Source organism: Seriola aureovittata, chromosome 16 (assembly GCF_021018895.1).
Source record: "Seriola aureovittata isolate HTS-2021-v1 ecotype China chromosome 16, ASM2101889v1, whole genome shotgun sequence".
NCBI lineage: Eukaryota > Metazoa > Chordata > Actinopteri > Carangiformes > Carangidae > Seriola > Seriola aureovittata.
Window position 1 is genome coordinate 18,471,630 of NC_079379.1, and position 26,548 is coordinate 18,498,177.

At 40.5% G+C, this 26,548-nt stretch overlaps 1 protein-coding gene across 19 annotated transcripts in view; it reads left to right on the top strand.

Moving 5' to 3' along the window:
- Positions 1-26,548, top strand: part of adgrb2 (adhesion G protein-coupled receptor B2) — a 212,253-nt gene that overhangs the window by 41,650 nt on the left and 144,055 nt on the right. For all 19 annotated transcript variants that reach the window (XM_056399496.1, XM_056399498.1, XM_056399502.1 and 16 more), the window contains one exon: positions 21,653-22,556. In XM_056399496.1, the coding sequence (XP_056255471.1) occupies positions 21,668-22,556 (889 nt within the window). In that variant the 5' untranslated portion in view covers positions 21,653-21,667. The remainder of the gene's footprint in view (positions 1-21,652; positions 22,557-26,548) is intronic.

Sequence of the window (26,548 nt, forward strand, 5' to 3'; positions counted from 1 at the left end):
TTGTCTTCCTTTAGCTGTGTTGTTGCCGTTATTGTTCGAGTGAGATGAAATAAAACGGGAGAAGAGGCCGTTTGCTTTTATGCCAGCGACCCCAGCAGTCAGTGCTCCCTTATCTCATCATTGATTGGTTGCTGGATTAGCCACCCGCTCTGACCAGCGCATGGTATTGACAGGCTGCCTGTCACAATCAAAGAACCCTCGAAGCCAATGAACAGGACACAATGGACTCCGGGCGGCGGGGGGGGGTATCGATGCCGACCAGGCAACCCGTGAACCTTAGATGAGTCTTTTGGCTGGTGCCACAGGACGTCATTCTCAGGGCTCTTATCATTTGAGTGTGTAAGTCACGATGTATGTGCTTTATTACTTTAAAACTGTGACACATGGCTCATTACTCATTTCAAAATTAATTCTGTTTAAGTTATTACTTCCCACGAGGAGTGCATTCATCACACCGCTCTGTGAACCACCTCTGTGTTACACCCTCAAAATTGCCAATTGCATCCTGCGTGACCTTCAGAAATGAGGATAATTCAGTGGTTTCACCTGTGTGTGTGTGTGTGTGTGTGTGTGTGTGTGTGTGTTAATGATCAGGGAATCCAAACAAATTTAATGTCCACTTTGACCCAACTTCCAGCTGATTTATCTGTTGCGCTCAAGCTTCAAACTGTACCACAGTGAGTCTGAATGCCACGTCAGCACGGATTTTCGGATGGATCCAGTTGGCAGATGATGGATAGGGAGTCCTTGTGAAAACGGTTGTTATTCAGCCTCAAAACACTTGTGTGATATTGGGTATGACATCCGCTTCGGGGCATAAAATTAATTAAGTTGAAGGCCTTAATTTCGCCACTGTACTCGTTGGAATTTGCTAGTTTATGATTATAAATCACAAATTGCAATCCGTGATTCCTTGCATCATAATCAGGAAGTACAGCATTTTTTTTTTTTATAAAAGCATGACACGTGAACTGAGATGACAATGACCTCATGGAGCAGAGGCAGAGTGGCACTAACGGTTGCTCAAGGTCAAGGCAGCGAAGGCTTTTGAGAGGTTGGACGCACATCTCCTAGAAATCCCTGCAGCCGGAAATGATGTGTTCAAGTGCAGCGTACCAGGATTATGGTGCTCCCCTGTCTGGAATCAAATCAAATCAAATTTTACTTTATTATCCAAAAGAGGAAGTTGTAAAGGAATAAAATAAATAAATAAATACATGCTTTCTACAAAAAATACATGGCATTTAAATGTAAACTGAAATCCAGAAAACTTTATCAATCCTTTACATACAGGTTTACAAGATTCCACTGCATTATTAGAAGTAGTTCATCTTCTTCTCATCCTGTTGGTTGAAAAGTTCAATTCTAGTTAGGCTATTATTTTGCCCTGATTATGAAAAAAACAAATAAACAGATAGCAGTGGGATTTTATTTACTATTGAGTTTATTTTTATTTTATTCTTAGCAAGAGTAAATAAAAACAGAAGCAAATTCTTGCAGCCAAGAATGCAGTGGAGAATGTGAGAAAGAACATTTCTCAGTGTGCACTTGTGTGGGTTAGTGTGCAGGTTGGCATACTAATGTTTGTGTTCATTTGCCTTCATCCCTGCTATTTTTAATCGCGTTCATCCTTTGTGTGCACACACTCTACATGTTTGTGGGCTTTTCTTTCTGAGTCTGGTTCGCACGATACGTTGAGTGTGTGCTCCCTCGTGTGTCTGTGTGTGTGTGTGTATATGTGTGTGTGTGTGTTTGTGTTCATGCTATCAGCTCCTTGCGATCAGCGGTGTGTGTTTATGGGCTCTGCCTGGCTCCCGGAATCACGCCGGGTCGTCAGGCCTCTCTGGCGCGCTGCTGCCAGTCTGGAGCTGCAGATAAAGTTCTGGCCTAAAGGAGAGAAGGCAGGCCACATCCACCCTCTGTCTACTTAATCCGCCCTCTCTCCCTCTCATCCCCTCCCTTGTTCCCTCTCTCCATCTCACTATCTCCCCCCCATGCTTACCACCTCTCAGACCTGTGTCCTTCAATACACCACACTCTGTCTCGGCGTTTCTCCCCCCTCCCCCCTGCTTTTCTCCTGCTGCTCCCTCCTTCTGCCCCGTCTTCTTACATTTTATTTTTATTTCTCTCTCCATCTGCCCTGCCAGACCAATTCAACATCAGCCTCTCTTTCTCCCCCTCTTCTTCATCTCTCTGTCTCACTTTCCCTCCATTTTTTCTGTGGTTGTGTTTTTTGTTAATGTTGCCTCTTCACTGTTGCTAAGGTCTCTGAAAATATCCGAAATTTGCATATGCTCTTTTACACTGAACTGAAAACTAAAATAAAAACTATAAATAAAAAGTAGAAAAACAAATATATTTAACATAACCCAACAAAAAAATGTTTTGGAGATATTTGTCATATTGCTTGAGGTGTATTGTATATTTGTAATATTTTTAACTCAAGACATGACTGAAACATTCAAAGCCTTCAATATGTCAAAATGTTCCAGTCAAACAGGGGAAGTGGGAGCTCACACTGAGAAAAGAATAGATGTTTTGTGTGGGTTTGTATTCGAATACAAGGCATCCACTCACAAAACATTCATATTCTATTGCTTAGTAGTCTGTGTCGAATACAACGCCATTTGGAAGGTTAATGGCAACTACCTTTGTGGTATATTGGATAAGTGGAGACTTGACTTGATGTGACATTCATTTTTTTTTTTTTTTTTTCTACAAGCCTGTAGATAAGACAGTGTTTTTTTTCTAAGTTAAAAGCAATGTTAAAAGCAAGCAGGGACATTTCCACTATCAGAGACATTTACAAATGCATTTATTGCATTGATAATTAGAAAAATAGGTTCTGCTATTGCCTGTTAAGAAAAGTATACCGTTTTCCACGCCATTCCATTAGTGGTTAGATCCATTTTCTACCTTTCAGACTGCCAATACTTCTTATTTATTCACCACTATGGAAATCCACTCTCAGACACCTGAGGTAATTCTTCACATTTAGTTTTCTTTCTTCTCTTTTTTTTTTTTTTTTTTTTTTTTTGGTGTTGCAGGGGTATTTTTGGAATTCTTTTTCCATGGTGGTACATTCAAAGAAACTGAGAAATCTGAACTTTGAGAGGAATATGTCAAACTGCCATATTTTTAATGCAAGGAGCTGTCACTTTATCCTTTTCCCAGTGCCCATGCATGCAATGTTCTTGTTTGACATTTGCAATATATGCATGCTTGCACAACAACTTCTTGCACCACAGTCGCCATTTAGTTTACATCTGCTTTCCCGTGAGCTCATGTGACGTGCGATCACATGAGGTGGTGCACTGCTCCCTTTGTTACGATAATTTTGATAACATCTTGAAATGTTGATGATTTCTTGTAGCATGTGAGATCAAAGAGAAGAAGATCTGTCAAGTTTTTTCCTTACGTGCAAATCGATTTCAAAATCAATTAAGATTTTAAAACTCCTGTAGCCTGTGCCTACCCTTAATTGTACCACAGGAGAAGAGTTTGTGCGCTATTACTTTACTACTCAATAAAGCAATGTTAAGCGTCTGTATTTTTCAGTGGAGAGATATAGAAACATGTGAAAGCAGTGGTGAGTGGACTTGAAATCATTTAACTTCAAGGACTTTAGTTGTGTAGTCACTTTTTTGTATTTATCGTTGGCTTAGCTGACATCAACACTTATTTCTGACTTCTCTATGAACTCAGCTCTTTGACTATTGGCAGTCTCTAGAGCCATGCTTAAAATATGTAGGTTTTTCCAAAAAAATGAAGTCTTTAAGGACAGTATTCCCTTCGCTTGCACACTACTTTCCTCGTGCCGGTGCAAATCGTGAACTATCTGGACAGTTTTTGTGCCAATCCAGAACATATAAGAGATAAATGGATCCAGACAGGGATACAATGTCAGATCTAGTGGGATGGTTTACTTTAATTTGTGAGCCAAATTCATTGTGTCTCTTTGTGCCCAAATATCCAGACACGGATTCTGTCTATGTGAGAATGATTGTCCTCTGCCACTGTCATTAACATTTGCATTTCAATAGTCCTTGCTTGATTGAACACCAACAGCAGCATAAGTGGTTTGGCAAGGGCAATTTCCTTTTTGCTTCAAAACAAACATTCATACTTACCGATGTTTCTATTCATCAGACTGAAGACTGACATATTCTCTGTTGCTTTCATTTTGTCTGCTGGAAAATATTGCATCTGCATTTTGTTTTCAATATCATAGCTTTCCTTTAGGTCATGCTTGCTTTTTTAATACCACAGTATCAGCTCTATAGATGCAATCAGTTGGTTGGTTCAGCACTTTGGCCCAGATTGAAACTTTCCAAACATTGGAAGCATTGCCATGAAATTTTGTACAGACGTTCTTGATCCCCGGAGGATGAGTCCCTATGATTTTGGTGGTCCCTCAATTTTTCCTGCAGCAGCCCAAAGCTGTCTGTTATCCACCAAAATACCTCAGTCCTTCAGATGGATTGGCATAAATTTGATATTGAAATTCATAGTCCCCAGAGGATGAATCCCAATATTTTTGGTGATCCCCTCGACTTTTCCTGCAGTTCCTACAGCAGCCCAAAGCTGTCAGTTATCCAGTGAAATATCTCAGTCTTCCAGATGGATTGGCACAAAATTTGATACTGACATTCATGGTTCCCAGAGGATTTATGCATGCTAATACCCTGAACTAAGATGGTCAATGTAGTAAACATTTTACCTGTTGAACATCAGCATCAGCGTGCTACTGTTAGCGTTCCGCTCCAAGGGCTGCTCTGCCGAAGTGGAGTCTTAGTCTTGTTTACCACAGCCTCAGTTTCTCTTTCCACTCCAGTTGTTTCTTTTCATGTCATACTGATGTGTGATGAGGTTACACCTTTTGGAAATGACTCGAGGACTTACAGTCTATACACTAATGCGCTTTTGCACAAACACAAAATGGTGTCAGCTTTGACAAAAGGTCACATGTTTCATCTTTCCACCCTCCAAAAGCACACACGTCTCCTACCAGAGGTCGTGCTTTCTGACCACACAGTGACAATAAGGAACTGATGCCAGGGCAGATTTCTTTCTCCGGGGTTTGTTACGGAGTGGTGAGAGTGTGTTTGAAAGGAGAGGTGTGTGTGACATCAGTATGGCTGATGTTCGTCTGTTGTGCCTCTCCTTAAAGCCCCTCCAGTTACACGGCGCTGTGACTGCTGTGTTTCCTTCAGGTGTCATTGTATGCGACCGTCATTATCAAATTTGACCCTTTATTATTTCCGTTTACTTAGCCCCACATCTCTTTTCCATTGCTCTCTATATATATCTGTCAGTGCATGAGGTGAGGGGAAGAAGTGAAGCAGACAAGAAATATATCACACTGTGAAAGACAGGTCTGGATAAATAAAGAAGCGGTGTACTCAGCCCTACCCAAGAGGGAAAGCTGGAGGGAGACAAGGGAGGGATTTTTTTCTCCCCTTTTCCTTAAGGCAGCTGTCAAATTTTGAGAGGAGGATGAACAGGGGAGAGAGAAGGTAAAAATGAGTAAAAGTTGAGGTGAGGGAAGAGGTGGGTTGTATGGGTGACAGCGTGAGAGGGATGTAGTCGGTTTTGGTGAGGGAGATGAGGATAGACATGTATACAAACATAAGTAGAGTCACTAAGTGCAGTCACATGCACTGACTAAAACATGATAGCTAAATTGCAACGGTAATATAGCCTACATGACAGTGTAACCCCAATTCTATATATGGCTCTAGACATGTGCATCACCGCCAGATTTTTCCTTATTTAGAGAGGTTTTGCATATCATTCTCGCTGGGTAAAAACCTCATAACCCCAAAATGCCAGCTTTTCAGGAGCTAAGAAATAAAGCCTTCGTTTTATTAATTAGTTTTGAAAAGGTGTGTTAAACCCAACGGCTATTTCCTCAACCTGCGGAGGAGCTCTGAATCGTTCAGTAAAAGTCAAGACATGAAAACCAAAATTGCAATAACAAGGTTTTCGCCTGACAGCCATGATATGTCAAATTCCCATATATTTTAATAGGCCCTCATTTACATCACACTGTCAGGCCTCTTAAGTGGATCTATTTTAGTCCCCACTGCACTCAAAATTGAAACCTTGAAGATAGGGAATTAAATTTGGGCATACTGGTGTGCCTAAAAGTATTTGTCTTGATCTGACTTTATTTGAGTTAACTCCTTTAGACCAGCATGACAGCTCATGCCCTCATATCTGTACTGATCCGGCCAATCAAACACCGCAGTTTTATTTACAGCAACAGAAAGCAGCGAGGAGACTAAAATTAAAGCTTTTTATATGACTTCCTCCCAAAAGAGACTGTTTCAATCCGTTCTTGCACGAAGATTAAAGCTAAAATCATGCCTCTATACTCCTAAATGCATGTCTATTATCTATACCTGACAGTTATGCAGTATTTCTAGTTTGTTGGAATCATTTGCACCAATGTATCTATGAAGTAGAGCTCAGAATAAATTCACAATAATGCTTACAAACTGCTGTTTGTGTGCTTAATCTGCTTTACAAAAAAAAAAAAAACATTTTAAGCTTTCAACTTGGCCATTTGTATTTGTAACAAGAACATTGGCTGTCATCCTTATTTGTTCATAATTATCTTTGAATGAGAATCTACTTGGAAAACTCAGTGTTTTAGACAAATCCAGCTTCCTCTACTATGGGATTACCAGTGCAGTCTCTTTTTCTGGTTTATTAAAGGATTTCAGCTGAGAGCCGAAAATGTTCATTGCCAACACCGTTGTGTATTGCATTACTTGCCTTATTCTAATATTCATTTTTACACACATCTATGGTTCTGCAGCGGTGCAACGCATCAGCTTCCAAGAACTCTAGATAGACTCGTTCATTTGAATGTAGCTGCTGATGTTGAGGGACCTACTGTAATGTTTGTGTGTAATAACTGGGGCTTTAATGTCAGTGCTTTGCTAAATTATAGTGTGGAGGAATGTTTAGTGGGCAATGTCCAATAGAGCATGTGTTTGTGGCGTGGTGCACTTATTAATCCCCTGAAAAACTGCAGAGCTTTTCCAATTTTCCAAGCAAAACAGCAAAGCTACTCTTCATTACACAGCCAAGGTTGAAAACCAAGGTTCAGTGGTTTTACTTTAGAAAAAAAACACCTTCTCAGGACAATAACATTTAAACAGCAATTAAACTAACTGTGACTGAACAATTACCTTGACATTTTACTTATAATTGCCAATCTGGTACATTCCAGTGTGACTGAAACATTTTCTAATTTACTTCAGTGGTCACTGTTTTCTGCTTTTTGTGTCATCATGGACAAAGTGGAAGAGCAATCCTCACTTTGAAATTTTTTTATTCAGTGGAGCATCTAAAATAATTAGCATTTATGTATTTTAAATCAGCTGTGAAATGGCTGCACACACACATGCACGCATACACACACAGACAAACACACACACACACACACACACACACACACACACACACACACACACACACACACACACACGAGCCTTCTCTCCTACTGTATTTCTTCTGTTTTCTCAAGAGCAGCTCCTGACTCTATCCAGGCTGAGCCTTTAAAGCCCAATCTGTGATCAGCGTACGGTGTGTGTGTGTGTGTGTGTGTGTGTGTGTGTGTGTGTGTGTGTGTGTGTGATCAGCCACTCACTGGCTCAGATCTATATGTTCCACATTGGAATGCTGATGGTGTATTTGAGCCTACGTGCCTGCAATTAAAATTGTAGCTCCTTTTATATTTGAATTGATAAATTTAGGGGAAAAACACTGCATAAGCTAAAGATCTTTATGTGTTTGAATGTAATACTGAAACTGACGCTGTGAGAGACTTTAAACTGTAAATACACTATAAGCTCAACCCAACATAAGGCGAACAACTGCCAACAAAAATCAGTCACACTTACATAATCATGTTTTACATCATTTTGATTGAGCATCATGTCTGCTACAGTGAACTTACATGGTAATGTGGCCGAAACGGGTTTGTGTTTCCCAGACGCTAAAGTCACACTGCAGCACTGCATCATCCAGACACAGCTTGTTCCTGGTCAATAGCTGTGTGTGAAAGGTCAGCTCTTCTCTGTGACCCCGCAGGTGGTACAGCTTCACCACGGACACGGTCAACTTTAACCCCTGAACCCCAGCTGAGGTGTGACGTGTCAAACAGACACAGGGAGAAAGGTCACACAAACACCCCCACACACACACACACACACACACACACGCACACGTGCACACGCACGCATGAATTCATGTTCCCTTTCAAGGTCTCCATGTGTTTCTTGGTGACATGATGGATGATGCATGAGTGGAGCATGCTCAGTCGCTGAACTTGCCGATTCAATTTCTTCCCCACCTATACCATCATCCCAGACTTTCAGTGAGACCCACAGGTGTGTGTGGTGTGTTTTCACTTGAAATTAAAGAATAAATAAATGATTAGCTGTGAAACCTGCAACCCTGTGATGAAAAAGTCTACTGTAGAGGAAAGGGCTGCCTAGTATGTCAATGACTCCTCCAACCTAAACAACTTGTGATACAACCCATATAGGAGCGAACTGGCTGCAGACGAGCTGGTACTTTATCGTCATGGTAACCATAGTAGACATGCAGTTAAGGCGGCGGATTAGGTTTAGGAAAAAACTGTGGTTTGGGTTCTTCCTTAAGGTTAGAGGACCTTCGTCGTCATGGATACAATAATAGATATGTTAAGGATGAGGAAAGGTCACGGATATAAGAAGCAAAGCTGATTATTGGTCGCCTGTATCAAAGTCCTGTGTTTTGTCAACCCATCCAACCACCCTAATCTCCACCTGCCGTTCTTGCTCTATGTACTACGTCACCTGACTTTCTCCTTTGCTCCTGTCTTGATTGCTACAATTAGAGGTCGCCTAACAATTAAACATAACTGTGGCTCATAATTAGCTACTTGCACTTCTGAGCTATAGGTTTTTTTTTTTGTTTTTTGTTTTTTACTTGAGAGTCTCCAGTATGACATCCTGCTCAAGATTCCCTATCTTTCCATCCCTGTGAGCATATATACTGTCCACATAAAGATGTATAAAAATTGTAGGCCTGTACCTGCAGCGTCAGCTTTCCCTGCCTTGACTCCTGTCTTCCCCTTGATACCGAGCCTGAAAAACAAGGAGAGGAAATAAAGAGAGAGAGGAGATAATGAAATAAATACCCTGCCTGGAAACACTTCAAAGAGAGAGGGAGCTCCTGGTCTACTGCAGCTAGAGAGGGAAGAGATGTTACATAAAGAGAAAAGATTGGGAGATAACAGCAACCACCACCTCCTCCACAGGCACACACACACACACACACACACACACACACACACACACACACACGCACAAATAGATTCACACAGGGAGGAAACATTAACAAAGTTTGACTGCTTCTTAGCTGGATAGTTAAGAATCATATTTTGTGTTTTGAATCACTGATCAGAATTAGTTAGTTTCATTTTATGGGCTCCTTATTAGTCTGAACACAAACAAGTTATTCCACCACTTCAGCCACGTAGTGCGGATGAAAAAAATCTGTCAGAGCTGAGCAAACCCACGATTCACGTTTATATCTGGTGTTGCACAAGCATAGGCTTCTACTCACATCATGCTCACATGTCACTACATTTATTATTCATATATTCGTGTAATTGGCGCATGCAGGCGGACGGAGGATATGCCCATTTTAAAGTATTCTCCCATGTCCTCAGGACTGTGTGTGTGCGCATGGGTATGCGTGTACATGCGTGTGTGTGTGTGTCTTGCCTGTGTGTATTATGGCATGTGAATACAGTTGTCTGAAACACTGTCCTCCCCTTTGTTGTTATGATTTACACACACAATTGTACACACACGCACACTCGCGCACAAACAAATTCAATGCATACTGTATGTTTGTATAAACAGTTGTCCTTTATTCATAGATGTTTGTACCAAAAGTCTGCCTGATGGATGGTTTTTCCCATGCACATGCACATGCACACAAACACACGAACACACACTGACTAATGTATGTGGAACGGCACAGTATACATCAGCTGTCAAACATGCAGAGAGATTCACAGATACATAATCTTGCCCTTTTCACTCCATTTTTCCTTTATCTGTAACATTCCTGGTGAGACTGACAATAAATTTTGCTTTCGTAGTTTTTTTTTGTTTTGTTTTATCCCTCGTCCCATGGCTACAATTACATTAAGTACACTATTGCTTTGTGTGACATATTGTCTTTTTTAATGAATGTCTCTCCACGAAGCCAAATCGCTGCTCAATCAATGCGTTTTGGAACTTAAAAGCTTCTTTAATGCCCTCTAGATCCCATTCAGATGACTTAGCTTTTCACATGAAGCGGTGTTTGGTGAGCTTCAATATTTTAGTCTCAAATCAAATTCAGGATCAGGTTTTGCAGCAGGGGGGTATCTGGGTGGTGATATGCAGCCGTCCCTATTATTACCAGCGGGGATCAATTGCTGCACATATATATATATATATATATATATATATATATATATATATATATAGTTTGTTTGCAAGATTTCCCTGTAATGCTGTCGCAGAGGAAACGGAAATGTCATTTGGGTGGCTTTTTGCATGCACTTGCTTCTTTGATCAATATGTTTTCTTATTGTTTTAACCTGCATACTGTAGCTGCTGTGTCTGAAATAAAGAACACAAGTTTATGCATCATATCATAGATGCTTTTACGTCTAACAAGTTCATTAACAGGTTTGGTGAGTGTCTCAAAAATAAATTTAAAAAAATTTTAAATAATGAAATTACTTTTAAATGTTTCATTTATTTTTTCTTTAATCCTGTAATTAATAGTCATATTCTTTTAATGAGGTAAAACTATTTTCTGAGTCAGTGATTTCATATCATCGTTATTAATGTGACAAACGCATCTCATCTCAAATTTTGGTCTAAAAAAGACTTTCCACTTCAAGTATGCTGCATTTTGTTTTTTGTTTTTTTTTTGGGGGGGGGGGATTTTTTTCCCCCTTTTACATTAAGCTTTTTAAACTTTGTGTTGCACAATTCACAGAAGAATACTTACTGAGTTTCCATCCAAGTATTCTGTCTGTGTCTCTGCCTCCATACCATACATCTGTGTTATCTTGAGGAGAGAAGAAAAAAAAAGAAAAAAGCTGGTGTAAGCTGATCTGTTGGCAGGGACATGCTGCAGAGGAAAGCCGATCACCCTCTTCCTCAGTCTGTGATTCTCTATTTCACAATGAAACTCAAATTCCCTTCAGGCCCAGCACAATACTACACAGCCTTTTTCCAACTCCTTATTGGACGACCCCCCACCTCACACACACACACACTAAGACACAGATTTGTGCAGATGTATACATGCATACACATGCCAGTGCGTTTTATGCACAAAGGGATGGTGTGCTCTGCTTTCAGTTCAGTGGAATATAACTGTGCGCATGTGTGTCACATCAGATCCTGTCCAAAGACTCAACAGATGGTGACATTTAGTTGTTTTTTTTTTTTTCCTTCTTTCCCCACCATGACAACAAGGTTAAGGGTGTGAAGACGCCTGAGTGGGCGTGTTGGGGTTTGCAGGGTCAGGCTTAACACATGCTTCATCATCTGCAAATCTTTGTCCTGTGAAAACACTTTGTGGCTTAATTAAGGGAGACAAAATTTAGTTTTGAATGCATTATTGCCACAAAAAATGACAGGAAAATGGCCCAAGGGAGTGAATATATGTGTTTTATTGTTTTGTAGTGTTTGTGCTGATGAGAGGAGATGACACTAAGAGAAACTGTAGCCCATCGAGATCACAGCCAACAGAGAAATTAGGATTACAGTCATATTAGCCAGTTAGCTACCTGACGTCCACCACTGTAACCTGCTAACTTAGCCTAGTCATAAAATAAGTATTTTGTGGTGTATTACAAACAGATGGAAAGAACCATCTGAAACTTATCTTAATTTTCTATCATGCAATTCTTTGTAATTCTATGCTACATGTATTAAATTATGCTGCTAATGATGACAACCAGAGATTATCCTGTGATAGCAGTTACATATGCGCAGGTCCAACATGGAATTAATGTGTGTACAGTAAAATGCGAAGGGTATAAACAGTCTGAGTACGAACTCCACTTACAGTAGCACTGTAATTGTTGTATTAATTTGATCCTGATATAACTGCAGTGGTAGCTCAGTCTAGTTTTTATTACAATAGTGACAAAAATCCTTTTACAGTACTTGTTGCATATAGTTTGACCTTGCCAAGTAACAGCCTACTTAAGCACTCGTGAGGATAATGAGTTTAAACTGAATTTGGCTCCTGACAAAGGTATTCCTGTGCTGTAAGAAGTCTCCACCTTACAGCAGTGCAATTTTTTTGTTCTGTTTGCATTGGATTGATGAGCCATGGTGTGAACTCACTGTAAAATTGCAAAGTCATATGTCAGTATTATATTATGAAATTCTATTCTGAAAATGTTTTCCGTCACTGAGGCTTTCAGCAACGGCGTTTTAGTGAACATTTAGTACAAATACAATTTTGTACAGTAGTGCTGCACTTGGAGGACATGTTCACATGGGACACATTGCAAATTATCATTTGTTCTATTTAGTGCAAAAAAAGAAAAGAAGAAAACACTTAACATGAAACCACCCTGTAAGCCACTTTCCATTATTTCCATTTCCTTATCCTCATCTCCAGCAATTGTTTGCTCACTCATGTGAAATTAATGGGGCTCATTATCAATATCTCCTTGTGAATGCAACGCCAATCAATACTGAAATTCGGGTTTGGAACATATTGAGTAATCTAATAATTAGCTTAAATGTTTTTTCCATTGAGTATATTGAAAAAAATCCTTCTGCTCTAAGTGTAAATATATTAGTTTACAGGCTGATAAATGAGATGTAATTTTCACAGAGCACTGTGAGATGACATGTCAATGAATTTCTACCACAATATCACATTACTAATGGCGTTGTCATTTCTTCTGTTTGTTTATTTAGTATGGATAATGGCACAAACAGCAGAGTGAAACGCGGAGCTGATACTGACGTTAACAGTTGCCACTGGGTTTTATAATCTCCCAGAAAATAGCTTCCTGATAGCGTTGGCAGCGGTGGTGGTCATTTCAGTGCTGTGTTCATATTCATAGCTCACGCTGTCTGCTTCTGTTTTGCTGCTGATTACAGATGTTATGGCTCTCGTAGGGAAACTGCAGTTATGAAGTTACTTATCAGCAGAAGTCAGTCTCCATTGACATCATAGAGAAGAACATTTTCTCTCTCTGCTTCCTCCATGTTGTACTTTCCTGAAGGCCACTTTCTTGAGGGCTCTTTTATTCTCCTGCTGGTCAGCCTTGTCCTCGCTCAAGCAGTTAGGTACACATTTATATAACTTCATGTTCTAATGCACTCCAAGGGCAATTTTATAATGAAGTGTGTAATGTACTTTTTTATGTTGTCCTACCTTTAACCCTCTTCTCGCTCTTTTTGCATTTCAATTATATTAACAAGAGTGATTTTGACCATCCTCAGACAATGGAGTTACCTGTAGTCCACTGTGCATGCTTTTGTCTTGAAAGTAGTAGGGGTGGTGAGCTTTGATGGTTTTGTGATTGGCTTCAAATCAGATTCTTGGTGTTACGGTTCGATTCAGAAACGATTTTTCGATTCAAAACCAATTTTTGATGATGCTAATTAAAAAGAGGCACTATAGCTTCAGTTTCTCACTGCATTAAACCAGTTTCTTGTGTCCAGAAATAACTGGCAATGAGAAATGAAATGAATGTGTAATTTCCTGACCAACATTCCTGCCTAAATGTTATTTTGTTCTACATGCAGGCATAAAAGGGGAAAGAAAGAAAAGAATGAGCAGAGTGTTCTACTTTGCTGTCTCCAGCAGTGAATCCTGTCTCTGCTAGTCATTATAGTCATCTCATTGTTATCTACAATGCCACATGCACACAGGTCATTTGAAATGAAACTATAGGTCGATTTCCTTCCTCTGATCAGAGTTGGCCTAATCTTAAAATGTGATGCAGTGGATGCTGGAGTTCAGCGCTCCACTCTGCTAACATCAGTCTCTGGCTGATGCCGTATGATGTATTGACAAAATACTTCACTTTCAACTTGCAGTGCTAACTGGTGAGTTAAAAAAAAAAAAAAAAAATAGCCCAATTGCTTCTTTGAAGATAGAATATAAAATAAATTAAAATGTACACCCTCCATCCTCCTGTGCCCATGTGCTTGAGCTCCGACCTTTTTTGTTTTGATGACCTAATGTTATTAACGATACAGAAAGATAATTAAAGAGGAAGAAAAGTAAGTGTAAGAACAAACAGAATCATCCAGGTGATCAAGGTAATTGCATTGTATTTAGGTCTATTGTGGCTGCTGATGCTGCTCAAGTTCCTGCCTCTCTGTATTGTGATGTTGATGGTGTCATCTTAGCAGTGGTGTGCTGTCAAAGCAAGCAAGGCCAGCAGTGCTTGCTCATAAAGCTAACAATACACATCAATTGGAACAATACTGAAGAAGAGGCGATATCTCTTCCTTACATCTGATCTCACATCAGCATTCTGTCCCATAAGGGATCTTCTGCCGGTTTACATTCATCATGTCATTTACTGCTCACTTGTGGCAGCTGCAGGGTGTTAGCTTGACATCCAGCCGTTGGACCTATTGTTTTTGTGATTTCGTGGGCAGCTTCTACCGTTCTGAGATCAGTTATGATTGTGCAAGCATTACATGCATGCGCAGACGTGTGTGCAAACTTAGTGTCAAGAGGCAGCAGTAGCAAGTAAATGAGCAAATTACACTTATTTATCATCTCTGTGCAAAGTCTGCTGTAAGTTTGAGGAGTTTGAGACCGTATATTGTTGCACAAATAGCGCAGCTCCTTTCAGGAATATCTCTGTACGTAGGTTGTGTGCGTACAGTGGCCAAGAGAGAGAGAGCGATGAGGCTGGCGACAAGAGCAGAGAGTTAGCTACTTAGTTAGCAGTTAGCAATGAAGCTGTGACCGTAGCAGTAAATGTATGCGCACTTCAGGCTGTTTGTCAGTCATAATAAATGCTATGACTCCTCAAGACCAAAGTTTCCACGTGTCCCCTGTGCTTCCCGAATGCAGTCTTGACGAAATGTTAACAACACTGAGGCAGGAAAATGCAGGATTCTGCATTGTCACTGGAGTGTGTCATTCTCAGGTAATGGTACATTTTTTGCTTAGCTCTGCTTCCCTATCTGTAAAAGTCACCGCACCCCGCTGCATCTTAGCTACACTGACATACATACTGATCTTCAATACCCATGCATATCATCTGTTGATCCACTCCTTTATACCTGATTTAAGTATGCATAGTTAATCCCTTACACAGTTTCATCACACACATGTATACCTTGTTCTTCAATCCGCACACATGCCACATGTCAAGCTGAGGTGAATGTGTGAATATGCAATGGTGTAAGAGTGTGTTTGTGTGTGCGTGTGCGTGCATGTGGCGTATGCCATAGCTGGAAGACAAAATGCCCTTTGCCTTGATGGAGGGATTTAGTACTGTGCTGTCTCTTTTCACAGCATGAGATCCTCTCAGCTTGCCTGCCATTTGTGAATAACTGATAAGGCAAAGAGAAACACACTGACTTGATGGTGTGCCGGAGTGAGCTTGATAAAAGAAGAAACAAAATACTGATTTCTGAAATGTCAGCCGGGCTAAATCGGCTGAACAATGTTGGTCCCTCGTATTGGTTTACATCCAAATGATCTAATCCAGATAAAACACTTAAAACAGAGCTTGGTTGTGAGTAGATATGTGTAAATAAATTAAGTTTGCCTTTGAGGAAGGCGTCTTAGGGGGTGGGGACCAAAGATGAGAGGGGTATGAGAGTTTAGGACTTTACACTGGAAGGCAGAGAGAGAGGAGGAGGAACGCTGTCATCACTTGTTAATCAGCAGCGGAGAGAAACTCCAAACACTTGGTGTCAGGATATAGAGTGTTGAATTTTTGATGACGAGTTAGCATTCAAACGGGTGTGGCATGTGTGGCTGTGTATGGATGCACATGGATTAATTAGTGAGCACGGCTGTGTGTGTGTGTGTGTGTTAGCTCATACAAGGGTGACATGCTGATCTCCTATGAGATCTGCAAATGAGCGAAATACTCCACATCAATAAATTAGGCAATACCATTCTCTGCCACAGTGCACTTAGATGTCTGTACAAAGAATGAGAGATTAGGATGGAGGCAGAGAAACAGAAAGGGGAGGGGGGAGAGGGAGATAAGAAGTGGTGTCAGGATTCTGTATCGAATCTCTCTTGAAATGCATTTCCCAAAACAGAGGAACCCTACCCAGGGATATTGTTAAGTGTAGTGCCCACAAGCTATTTTACTCTATTATTCCACCACAACAAGAAAGTTTACTAGAAGACACTTGTGGTTCAGTACATGAATATCTATTCAAATAGTCTTTTGGAACTAATGTCCATTTTGAAATAGTGACCACTCTTGATAACGGAGCATCTTACACACTTTCATTTAATATGAATGTAATTATATCATGGATGAAATACACAATACTCGCTTATGTTCTCTTTGCCACGGGCAATGTTAAGAAATTGGGAGTCTGGGGTCTTAGCAGATACCGAAACACTGAACAGTGGTTTGAAATAGAAGAATTATAAGTCTTCTGACAGATTTAGTTGAATTCATGATGACATGACTAGTTGTGCATGTGGTTGCCTTTCACCTCAGCTCAAGGGTGTGACTCACATATCCCTGCATCCTGTTTCTGGACTGATTTTATTGTGAAAGTCCTGCCCAGAAGTTGTGATTCATATCTTTTAACACTTCAACACTTCTTTGGGATGATTGTGTTTGCTCATAATGCTGTCCTTTGGATACAAATTGTGTCACATTGAGTATTCATTTGGACAGTGCTGTTATCTATTCATCAGGTGCTATATGTACGTATATGTATTTGAATTTGAAAGTTCAGTTGCTGCTAACCAGCTAGACCCGCTTTGTGTTTTCCTGCCTGCGGGCAGGGCTCTTGTCCCGTGGACGCACTAGAACTCCATTGACAGTAGTTCTTGTTCTGCTCAGGTGGGGAAATGGAACATTTGGTGCTACTCAACATTGGCGATCTAGCGGGCTAGCTGTTTAAACACTGGGCTGTTTAGCAGGACTGAACTTTTAAAATTGAATATCTTAATATAGCACCTTTTAATGACGCAGTCTGTATGGTTCATGGTAAAAGTCTGATTTCTAATCATTCTACATACTGAAGTTTTTCTTTTAATTGTATTCTTCTCTTATAAGTGGTCAGTCAATATAACTATTTTTCTATTTCTAGTTTTTAGTTTTCTCAGTTTGAGAGACCTATTTGTAGCACAAAGGATGTTTTCTGGCCTTATTGACTTGAGTGATAAGAACTCCTTAATTGCCAGCACAAAGAAAACACAGGAAATCACTTTTAGTTTATCGCAAGAATCATCCACCAGCGATAAATTATGATCATAATAAATGAGTTGCACACAAGTATTGGGTGGTTAATGTGGACTCAACTGGACACCGTGAATATTAAGTTCAGCAGTGCATTTACTTTCTCTCAATGACGGGATCCTTAAACAAAGTCTGTGGGTATTTTATAATTCAATGCAGTTGGATTTCAGTGCAGCTAGAACTGAAGCTTTTTAAGATTCTGTGTAAAGATTGTGAGGCTTCCAGAGACAGGCAAATGGAGAAGAATTTAACAGGTGATAGTTCCCATTTGTTTGTACAATGAAGAAGAAAGTACAGTAATAAATAGATATAAAATTTTTTTTCATAAGTCTATTTGAATGCTGAATAAATGTAGAGCAGAGCAAAATGTCACATTAAAAAAAAAAGTTTTATTGCAAGAGGACTTTGCCCTAAAATCTGTGTTTTGTGACATTTTGCAGAATTTCTTCGCTACATGTGGAAGTATAGCATTTAAGACACAATACAAAACTTTTGAGCAGACATTAGAACTTTAAATGTATCATGAATATTTAGTGACACAATCTTATCTTATCTTATTTGGCGATGATGATGCTTTCAGGGCTGTTGTGTTATTTTTAAAAGTATGGTGTCCCAGTGCTGATCTGTTTTGCATGAGTTTTACAGTGAGGACAAATATCAGATGAGTCACACTGTCACTTCACTGCATTAAAGAATGAAGAGGGAGCCGAGAGGACAGGGAGCAGAAATTGAGACAGGGAGTGAGGGATATACATATTTTGCCATCCTTGGTGATAACATTAATGTCAAGGTGGGAGTGGGAAGGAAGACATCAAAGCTAATGAATATTTATGGTTGCCCACAGTAAAGTGCTGTTTTGGATTGAAGTGGGACAGAATGGCCTCATGAAGACATCACTTTAGGGCCTACTCTTGCACAGACTGTGGGTCTATGAATATTCATTGTTCATTGTCCCAAAAACAATTTGCTTAACGCTTTTGACTTCTTTTCATGCGTAAAATATGCATAAGATTTTACCTATGCATGGCTTGGCCTATAATGCTATCTATCTTTACTTTGGCTAATTCAGTGACAAGAAGAAGATTTTTATCCTGTGCAATAAAATGAAACTAGAAAGTATTGTATTTGTTCTGAAAGCATCGACATGCTATCTCTGCATCCCCCAATTCTGTTAAGTGCCAGTGGGAAACCATAAACTCTATTTGCCATATAGAAAATTGCATCACAGTCCCACTCTGGATTTCTGGATCTAATTGTTCAGTGACACATTGTTAGCAGGACAAGCGTCACTGGCTGCGGTGCAGTCTGCATGGATGTTACCTCATGCTGTATTTGTTTGAAAGTATGTGAGTGTGTTCAGGTGGCAGAGTCTATAACCCCATCATATGCCAGAGCGCATGATGTCCTTGAGCATATTTCACAACATGCTACATTAGCCTTCCCCAGGCCCAACTGTGCCATGCATTTGTCAAAATGTCACCGCAGCCAGAGCTAGCGCTCTTTAAAAAGCTTTTATGTCATGAGTTCTGAGTGACAAATTTCAGGTGAGAATCCTATGTAGAAAAAACCTAGTGACAAAAGGGGTAGATAAAGGCAAACAACTTTAGCTTTGATAAAAGCTAAAAAAAAAAGCATTTCCAGGTCAAGAGATAGGGTGTTGCTATGGTTACTTGTCTCACACTACTGCCATCTCCTCCTAGAGTAAATAGTGCCTGATGAGGAACAATGCCTATATGTAGTTTTGTGTGCTGTGGACTAATGTACAGTAGTAGTACAGTAGTATGTGCAGATATCTCGTGTGCACCTGTGCCTTTTTACTTTACTACTGGTTTACTGGTTTAGTAGCACTCCACTATTTATTCTGCTCAGCAAAGTGAACTACTGCTTAAAGACCTTCCTATGACCTCGGGGTAGCAGATTTAATGTCTTCAAAAACCAGTCAGTGTCCATCAAAAAAATGTGTGTAGGTGAATCGTCCTTGAGCATGACAGTAAACCATTTTATGCCTTGTACATCACTCTGACTTAGCATCAGCAGAATGCCTAAAACCTAAAGGAGATTTTTTTTTTGAGAGAGGAATAATGCAAGTTTTGCACATATTTTCATAATTCTTGTTTAATTGCAACAATTCTAATGTCCTGCTCCCTCCTACACCTCCTGCTCCATCCCCCTAGCTCTCATTAACAACTACCCCCTATAAGTCCAAGAGCCCTATTGGGACACCTCTTGACACATGAGGTAAGCACAGTTCCTGGCTTCTTCTCCAGGCCCTGTGGAATATGTGTCCAACGCTGGAGAGGCTTAACAGACTCATATAAATCCTGTGAAGTACAGGCTCAGGCACACGTGTTTTATATAGAGGCTTTTTGTAGTTGCATCACACATTAAGTAACTGTGATTGGAGCTACCACGGAGACCAATTTCAGACAACCAGGCAAGAAATGGATATATTGGTGTGATGAGGCGCGGTGCAGGTCAGGTTAGCAATAGCATGAGTGGATTTTCTGCTATATTTGCTTCCAAATTTTGGTTAATGTAACAGAAAACTGCATGTCTTGTCTTGAACCCAAAAGTCTTGTAGTCTACTCCAAAGCAGAAGAGTGTGTTAGTGTAAGAATAAAATAACAGTTTTTTTTCTAGCATTGTTAGCTAACTAGCCGGTACATTAATTTAGCAAGGGAACTAATGATAAAATACCAGCCACTGCTAATGTTAGTTTCTATGTGGTTGAAAATGAATAACTAGCACCGTGCAAATGTTTAATGAGAAACAAACAAAAAAAAAGTTTAACCATATATTAAGAAACTGTGTGGTTTAACACTCCAAAGAAGTACATTGGTGTGAGAAAGGTATGTTCACAAGACCGGGGCCTCTTTATAGCATTTTTAGCTAACTAGCTACAATGATAATTTAGCAAGGGAGCTGATGGTAAAATATCATTCGCTCTTAATTCTAGTTTCTATGCAGTTAAACCAGATACAAACAAACACTGTGTAGCCTACATAGCTCACTAATAATAAAGTACATTTTTTGCAAGTCAAAAACACCAAGGAAATGAATCATATTTATCAGTTTTAGCCAGATGGTTCACATTTGGAAAAGCACACTCTGTGACACCTTGAAATGGAAAAACAATCAATGGGTGACCATGAGTAGCGTTCATGAACTGGTGTTATATTCTGTCTGTCCTTTTCTTTTTTTTCTTATCATATCACATCACTTGAAATCATAGCACTCTATATGACCCATGCTCTAGAAAAGGTATTTGTTGCTGTAAGCTTAGATGACAAATTATGTGTTTTTTGGAGATAAGTGAGCAGATTATTTCTTTTGCATTTTCTGTATTTCCATCCATTGTCTTCTTGTTTTGTGGCAGTGTGTACTAGTCTAGTAACATATTGTTCAATTTCATAGCATAGTGATGTTTTAGAAAAGCTTGGGCATCATGTTACAAGGTTACTGATAAAGTGGTGCAAACATTTCCCATACCCACACATTCTCCTCAAAATGCATTTATGCAGAGCCACTCTAGAGTCTCAGGTGATGGAGCAGACACACAGGGCTCGCACAAATGTAGTGGGTACTGAAGTAGTTTCAAACAAAATACTAAAACGCTATGCGCTATATATGGGTTCTTGTGTCAGCAGTGTGTGTGTGTGTTTTGTACGAGTCAAAGTCAGACTGCTGGCAGACCCTCACTGTGGCGGTGATGGTAATAGTTTGCCAGAGCCTTGGGGGACCTGCTCAGCAGGCGATGTTGTGTGTGTGTATATTTGTGTGTGTGTGCTTGCGTGCATGTGCCAGTGTGTCTGTGTGCACCTATCAGCAGGAAAGGGTAGAGCATACCCCACAATACATGTCTCAACAGCCAAGTCATCAACCCTTTTAATCCAGCCCAGCAGGGATGTGTTTGTGTTGTCAACAGTGCATGTGTGTGTAGACCTTCTGCCATAAAGCTGGTTATGATATACTCTGAGGTGAATGTCCAGAAATATCCTCAATCAGACTTGATTGTTTGGTCTAGACTTTTACAGATATTTTGTACTGTAATATATGTTGCCTAATGTTGCATTTGGAGATATTACCTCACGTGTCTAATGTACAACCCTCTCTCCCCCACCCTCTTTTCTCTCTCTCCCGCTGCAGGACGAATGTCATAGGATGAACACTGCTGGTGGGGTGTGTCTGTCTGTGCTGTCCTCTCTCCTGGCCGTGGCTGGGGCCCTGGCTGCTGTGTCTGCCCTCGCTCTAGCTCCTCTCTCTGCCCTGGCTGAGGCTGCTCATGGGGCTGCCGATGGCATCCCCAGGACCGGGGCAGAGGGGGCCCCCTCACCCATCTCCGCGCCATGCTCCAGCCTTGTAGCTGGGGTGCTCTATGGGTCTTTCTCCCTAAGGGAGCTGTTCCCCTCCAGGGCGCCAGGCTGTTCTTGGTCCCTGGAAAACCCAGATCCCACCAAGTACTCCCTCTACCTCCGCTTCACCCGCCATCCTGTCATCTGCCGGACACACTCCCCCATGCTCCTCTCTCTTGACCACCACCTAGCCAATCAAAGCTGTCCCCTTCATTTAAAGTCGGCCAGGAATCAGGATCAGGAAGTCATTGATCTCTGTGGCAGCCAATCCAACTCAGATGGACCTTACTCCTTCCTACAGTTTGATAAGAACTTTGTCCAACTATGTCTAACGAGACATCCAGCTGCTGATGAGCCTCAGGTAACCAAGGAAGTGCTGGAGCTGAGACTGGTAGAGGTGTTACTCATCAATAATGAGAACTCCAGTCAGTTTACCTGTGGCGTGCTCTGCCGATGGTTTGAGGAGTGTTTACGCACAGGACACAATGGAGATCAGGAGGTTTCCAATGGAGACGGCTGCGGGATGACCCAGACAGGATGTATCTGTCCAAACCACAACATCATGGCGCCACCTATTCCGCTGCTCCCGGAGACACCCCACAGCTTCAGCAATGGTTCACTGGTTCCTGATGACTGCTGTGTCACCGAGCTGCATTCCAATGATGCAATCGCCATAGCACCCAGAGATGTTCGACAAGGTAGGATTATTTTTCTGTGCTGGGGTTTCATTGCTGCTTTCGCCATTTTCAGTGCATTACACATGAGCACACGTCTCTGCACAGAAAATATTATTTATGCCCTTTAAAACAACATGGAACATCACATACTTCCAAGGCACTTGGTAGCCTATATATTGTTAAAATCACAAAGGAATTTTATTAAATATAAGTCATTGTTTACTTGTGTACTAAGCTCGCAGTGGCAAATAGACAGAAGAAAAGTTTGTCTTGTTATCCTGGCCTTTGATACCATCTCAGTGAGGTGGTATGCCTCAGCTTGACAGAGAATTTATTATTTGAATTTTGTCTTTGGCGTGTTGGCCTTTAATTAAAAAATGAAGCAGTTCAAAGTAAGCCCTTTAAACCTTCCATCAAAAGATTTGTAAATGCCTGTCAGAAATCCAAGCTTCTGATCTATATTTTAGAGATTTCCCCGTGTGGCCAAGAGGTGTGGCTCCTATGGCTTCCGTTTACGCACCACACATTATTGTGCATGTGTATACGGTTATATGGGTTGATGTGTATGTGTGTGCGAAACCATCTCCTCATAATGTTAGGACAAGATCAGATTTGACACCCATGCACACACATATGCACATGGTCATTCATACATCAGTGAACTGAGCGGAAAGCATACAATCCCTTTGCACATGTAACACATGGGAATATGTATGCATGTGTGCATCTGTATAAATCTGTGTGTGTGTGTGTGAATCTGTGTAAGTGGTAAATGGAAGTGCTTTATCCAAACAGAAATGGACAATTGCTTGTACTAAAGCTCTCTTAATCATTTCAGTTCATCATGAGTTACCATGATGTGATTAAATTAGATGAATGTAGAAGCGAATGTAGACATACAGAGAGACATTGTAGTTTGTCTTGTAGTTCACAGAATTACATAATAATATTCCTTGAGGTGTCTTAAACGCATGTTTGCAGAGTGGATAGTACTAATTAGAACCCAGTTATTCTCGTTTCAAGACTTGGCCTGCCTTCAAGAACACACTAACACACATACTGAGAGCTCTAGGGAGAGTCTTACCTTGCTGATGGGAAGGTTATCATTCTCTGGATTCAATCAGCGGGGTTGGGGGGATGGGGTTTATCATCTAATATGCTCATAGAGGGAGACAGGAAGGGACAGAAGAAGAGACGTGGCGTAGGAGGACAGAGTATTTTAGCACTTAGACTTGGACTGATGTAGCGCTGCTTGAGACAAAAGCCAAACAGATAGTGCAGCTCTGCAAAATGATGCCATGGGTCGTAGTGATATTAAAGTTCTGTCAGTTGCCTGGAAGCTCTGTTTGCTTTTTCTGCATCTCACCTCAAAGACACTGATGTTGCATGCATATTAGTTAGCGGCTGGTCACCCTACGAGAGATCGTGATGAGAGGATAGCCTGAAAAAGTGTGGGCTTCCAAAACAATTCCCGTATGTCCTAATTACCGTGAAATGTCAGTATTACTGTAAATCCAACATTGCGCTGCCAGAGCCAGAATCTTGCCACTATCCTGTTTCTTCTCCTTTCCCTTCACAACACTCAAAAACAAGGCTTAAATGTTTGCTATCTCCTCACTCATCTCTCTTTTTCTTCTTGGCTCCCTTTTAAAATCTATCTATCTATCTACCCCTTTGCCTTTGCACCCCTTCCTGTATAATAGCTGAAAGTGATTTATGTTGGCATGTTTTTCTTTTTATTAATGCTGTGGAGATTTTGCCACTTTTTGACATAAAATAATGACACATGTACTGACCCCTACATTTGTGGAACCTCTTGTACCCACTAAAATGGCAACAGTAGCAAAATGGCTTTATTTTAATATACCCTTGTTTCCAGTGTTTGGATTGTTAGTGACAAGTTAAGAAGCCTTTTCATCGATTTTCGGTGCCAAATAGAATTTGATGCGTCTTCTTTTATACACATTTCCAGTTTGCACATAGAATAAAAACCTGAGTGTAATTCCTGAGTGAGAAAATTCAAAACAAAAAAAGAGAAATATTGAAAAACATTTTTTACGCTTGGTTGGGGTGAAAAATGTGGTGTTATGATAAAAGCAAGTTCAGTGGAAACAATAGTGAATAAATCATGATGTGCATGACGCATGTGACTTACATGTCCACTGAATCTTCTGTTCCACTGCGGAGATGAGAAATCGCAGAAGAGGAAAACATCAGATCTTTGTGGAGCACTGTAATGTTCCCCAAATTATGAGACAAACATAAATGCCATATTTATATGTTTTCTACTTTGTTTTTCAACCTTTGATGCTGATTACATAATCTTGTTGCGCCCTTTTCTTCTGCGATGTTTTAATGGCACCCGACTGGAACTAAGCGCCTTCAGCAGTTTGACTCAACGAACCAATTCCTAATTTTCACATACAAGTAGTGGACGGTAATCAGCATAAATTCATGTTTTGTTTCGCAAATTTTTCTTGAAATGTAGTTAAAACTTGTGTTATAATTGGATGAAAATGGGGCTAGTGACTCAGAAGGTAGACAGGCTCATCCACTGGTCACAGGGTTGGCAGTTCGATCCCCGTATCTGCCTGTCCACATATCAAAGAATCTCTGGCCAAGACACTGACCCTCAAATTACTCCCAATGGTCAGATCAGCAACTTGCATAGTAGCTTGCTGCCATCAGTGTGTGAGTGTGTGTGTGTGAATATGATTTTGATTTTTCTATTTAAAAAAGAACTCGATCGATAGAATGACAGAAATGTAAAAGCAGGACCGGAGATACCACCACCATCGCACAACAAGAAAAAAGTTGTCTTCTTACATGCTTGTTATATTGATTTTGGTAACTTAAGCACAAAATGAATCGTGTCCTAATGTTTTTGAATGATCTCCCCACCTGAACAGAGTGTAGCATCAGTGCTATACACACACATGTTCTACACAACATTAAATAACTTTTGAAACCTTTGTTATAGAGACGAGCTTGAAATTGTGTCTGTCACGTGCGATTCTCAGCTTTCCGAGGCAACTTGAATGGTGCCTTAACAACAGTCAGGGCGGATTAATGGTGTGTGCAATCACGTGATATGGGAATAGAATTTTGCTGGCTCACTGGAGTGGAAATTCCCACTCACTCACATATATTTGACCAATTGTAATTTTTTTTGCAGTTAGTTTACTGTGAATATATTACATTTACATTTACTCATTTGGCAGATGCTTTTATTCAAAGCCACTTACAAGTGAGGGACAACACTAAAGCTTCAGTGTAGTTGGAGACCTTGGTGTAAGTACTAAATACTGCATCTATTCAATAAGTGCAAGGATAACAGTTAAAGAAGTGCACTGAAAGTGCTAAGTAAGTGCTAGTTAAGCATGTTAGGCTGTTAGAGGTGTTAGGTGAGGAGGTGCTCTCTGAAGAGATAAGTCTTCAAGAGATTCTTGAAGATAGCGCGGGACGGCCCCGCTGTGATAGGATTCAGTAGCTTGTTCCACCATCAGGGAACCATAGACGACAACAGTCTGAATAGCTATTGCTCTGTGTGCAGGGATGGCAGTGCCAGGCAACATTCCTTGGAGGAACGCAGTGGCCGAGAAGCTCTGTCTGCTTTTCTGCATCTCACACCAAAGACACTGATGTTGCATGCTTATTAGTTAGCGGCTGGTCACCCTACGAGAGATCTTGATGAGAAGATAGTCTGAAAAAGGGTGGGCTTCCAAACAATTCCCATATGTCCTAATTACCCTGAAATATCAGATTTACTGTAAACCCAACATTGCGCTGCCAGAGCTAGAATCTTGCCACTATCCTGTTTCTTCTCCTTTCCCTTCACAACACTCAAAAACAAGGCTTAAATGTTTGCCATCTCCTCACTCATCTCTCTTTTTCTTCTTGGCTCCCTTTTAAAATCTATCTATCTCTCTATCCCTTTGCCTTTGCACCCCTTCCTGTATAATAGCTGAAAGTGATTTATGTTGGCATGTTTTTCTTTTTATTAATGATGTGGA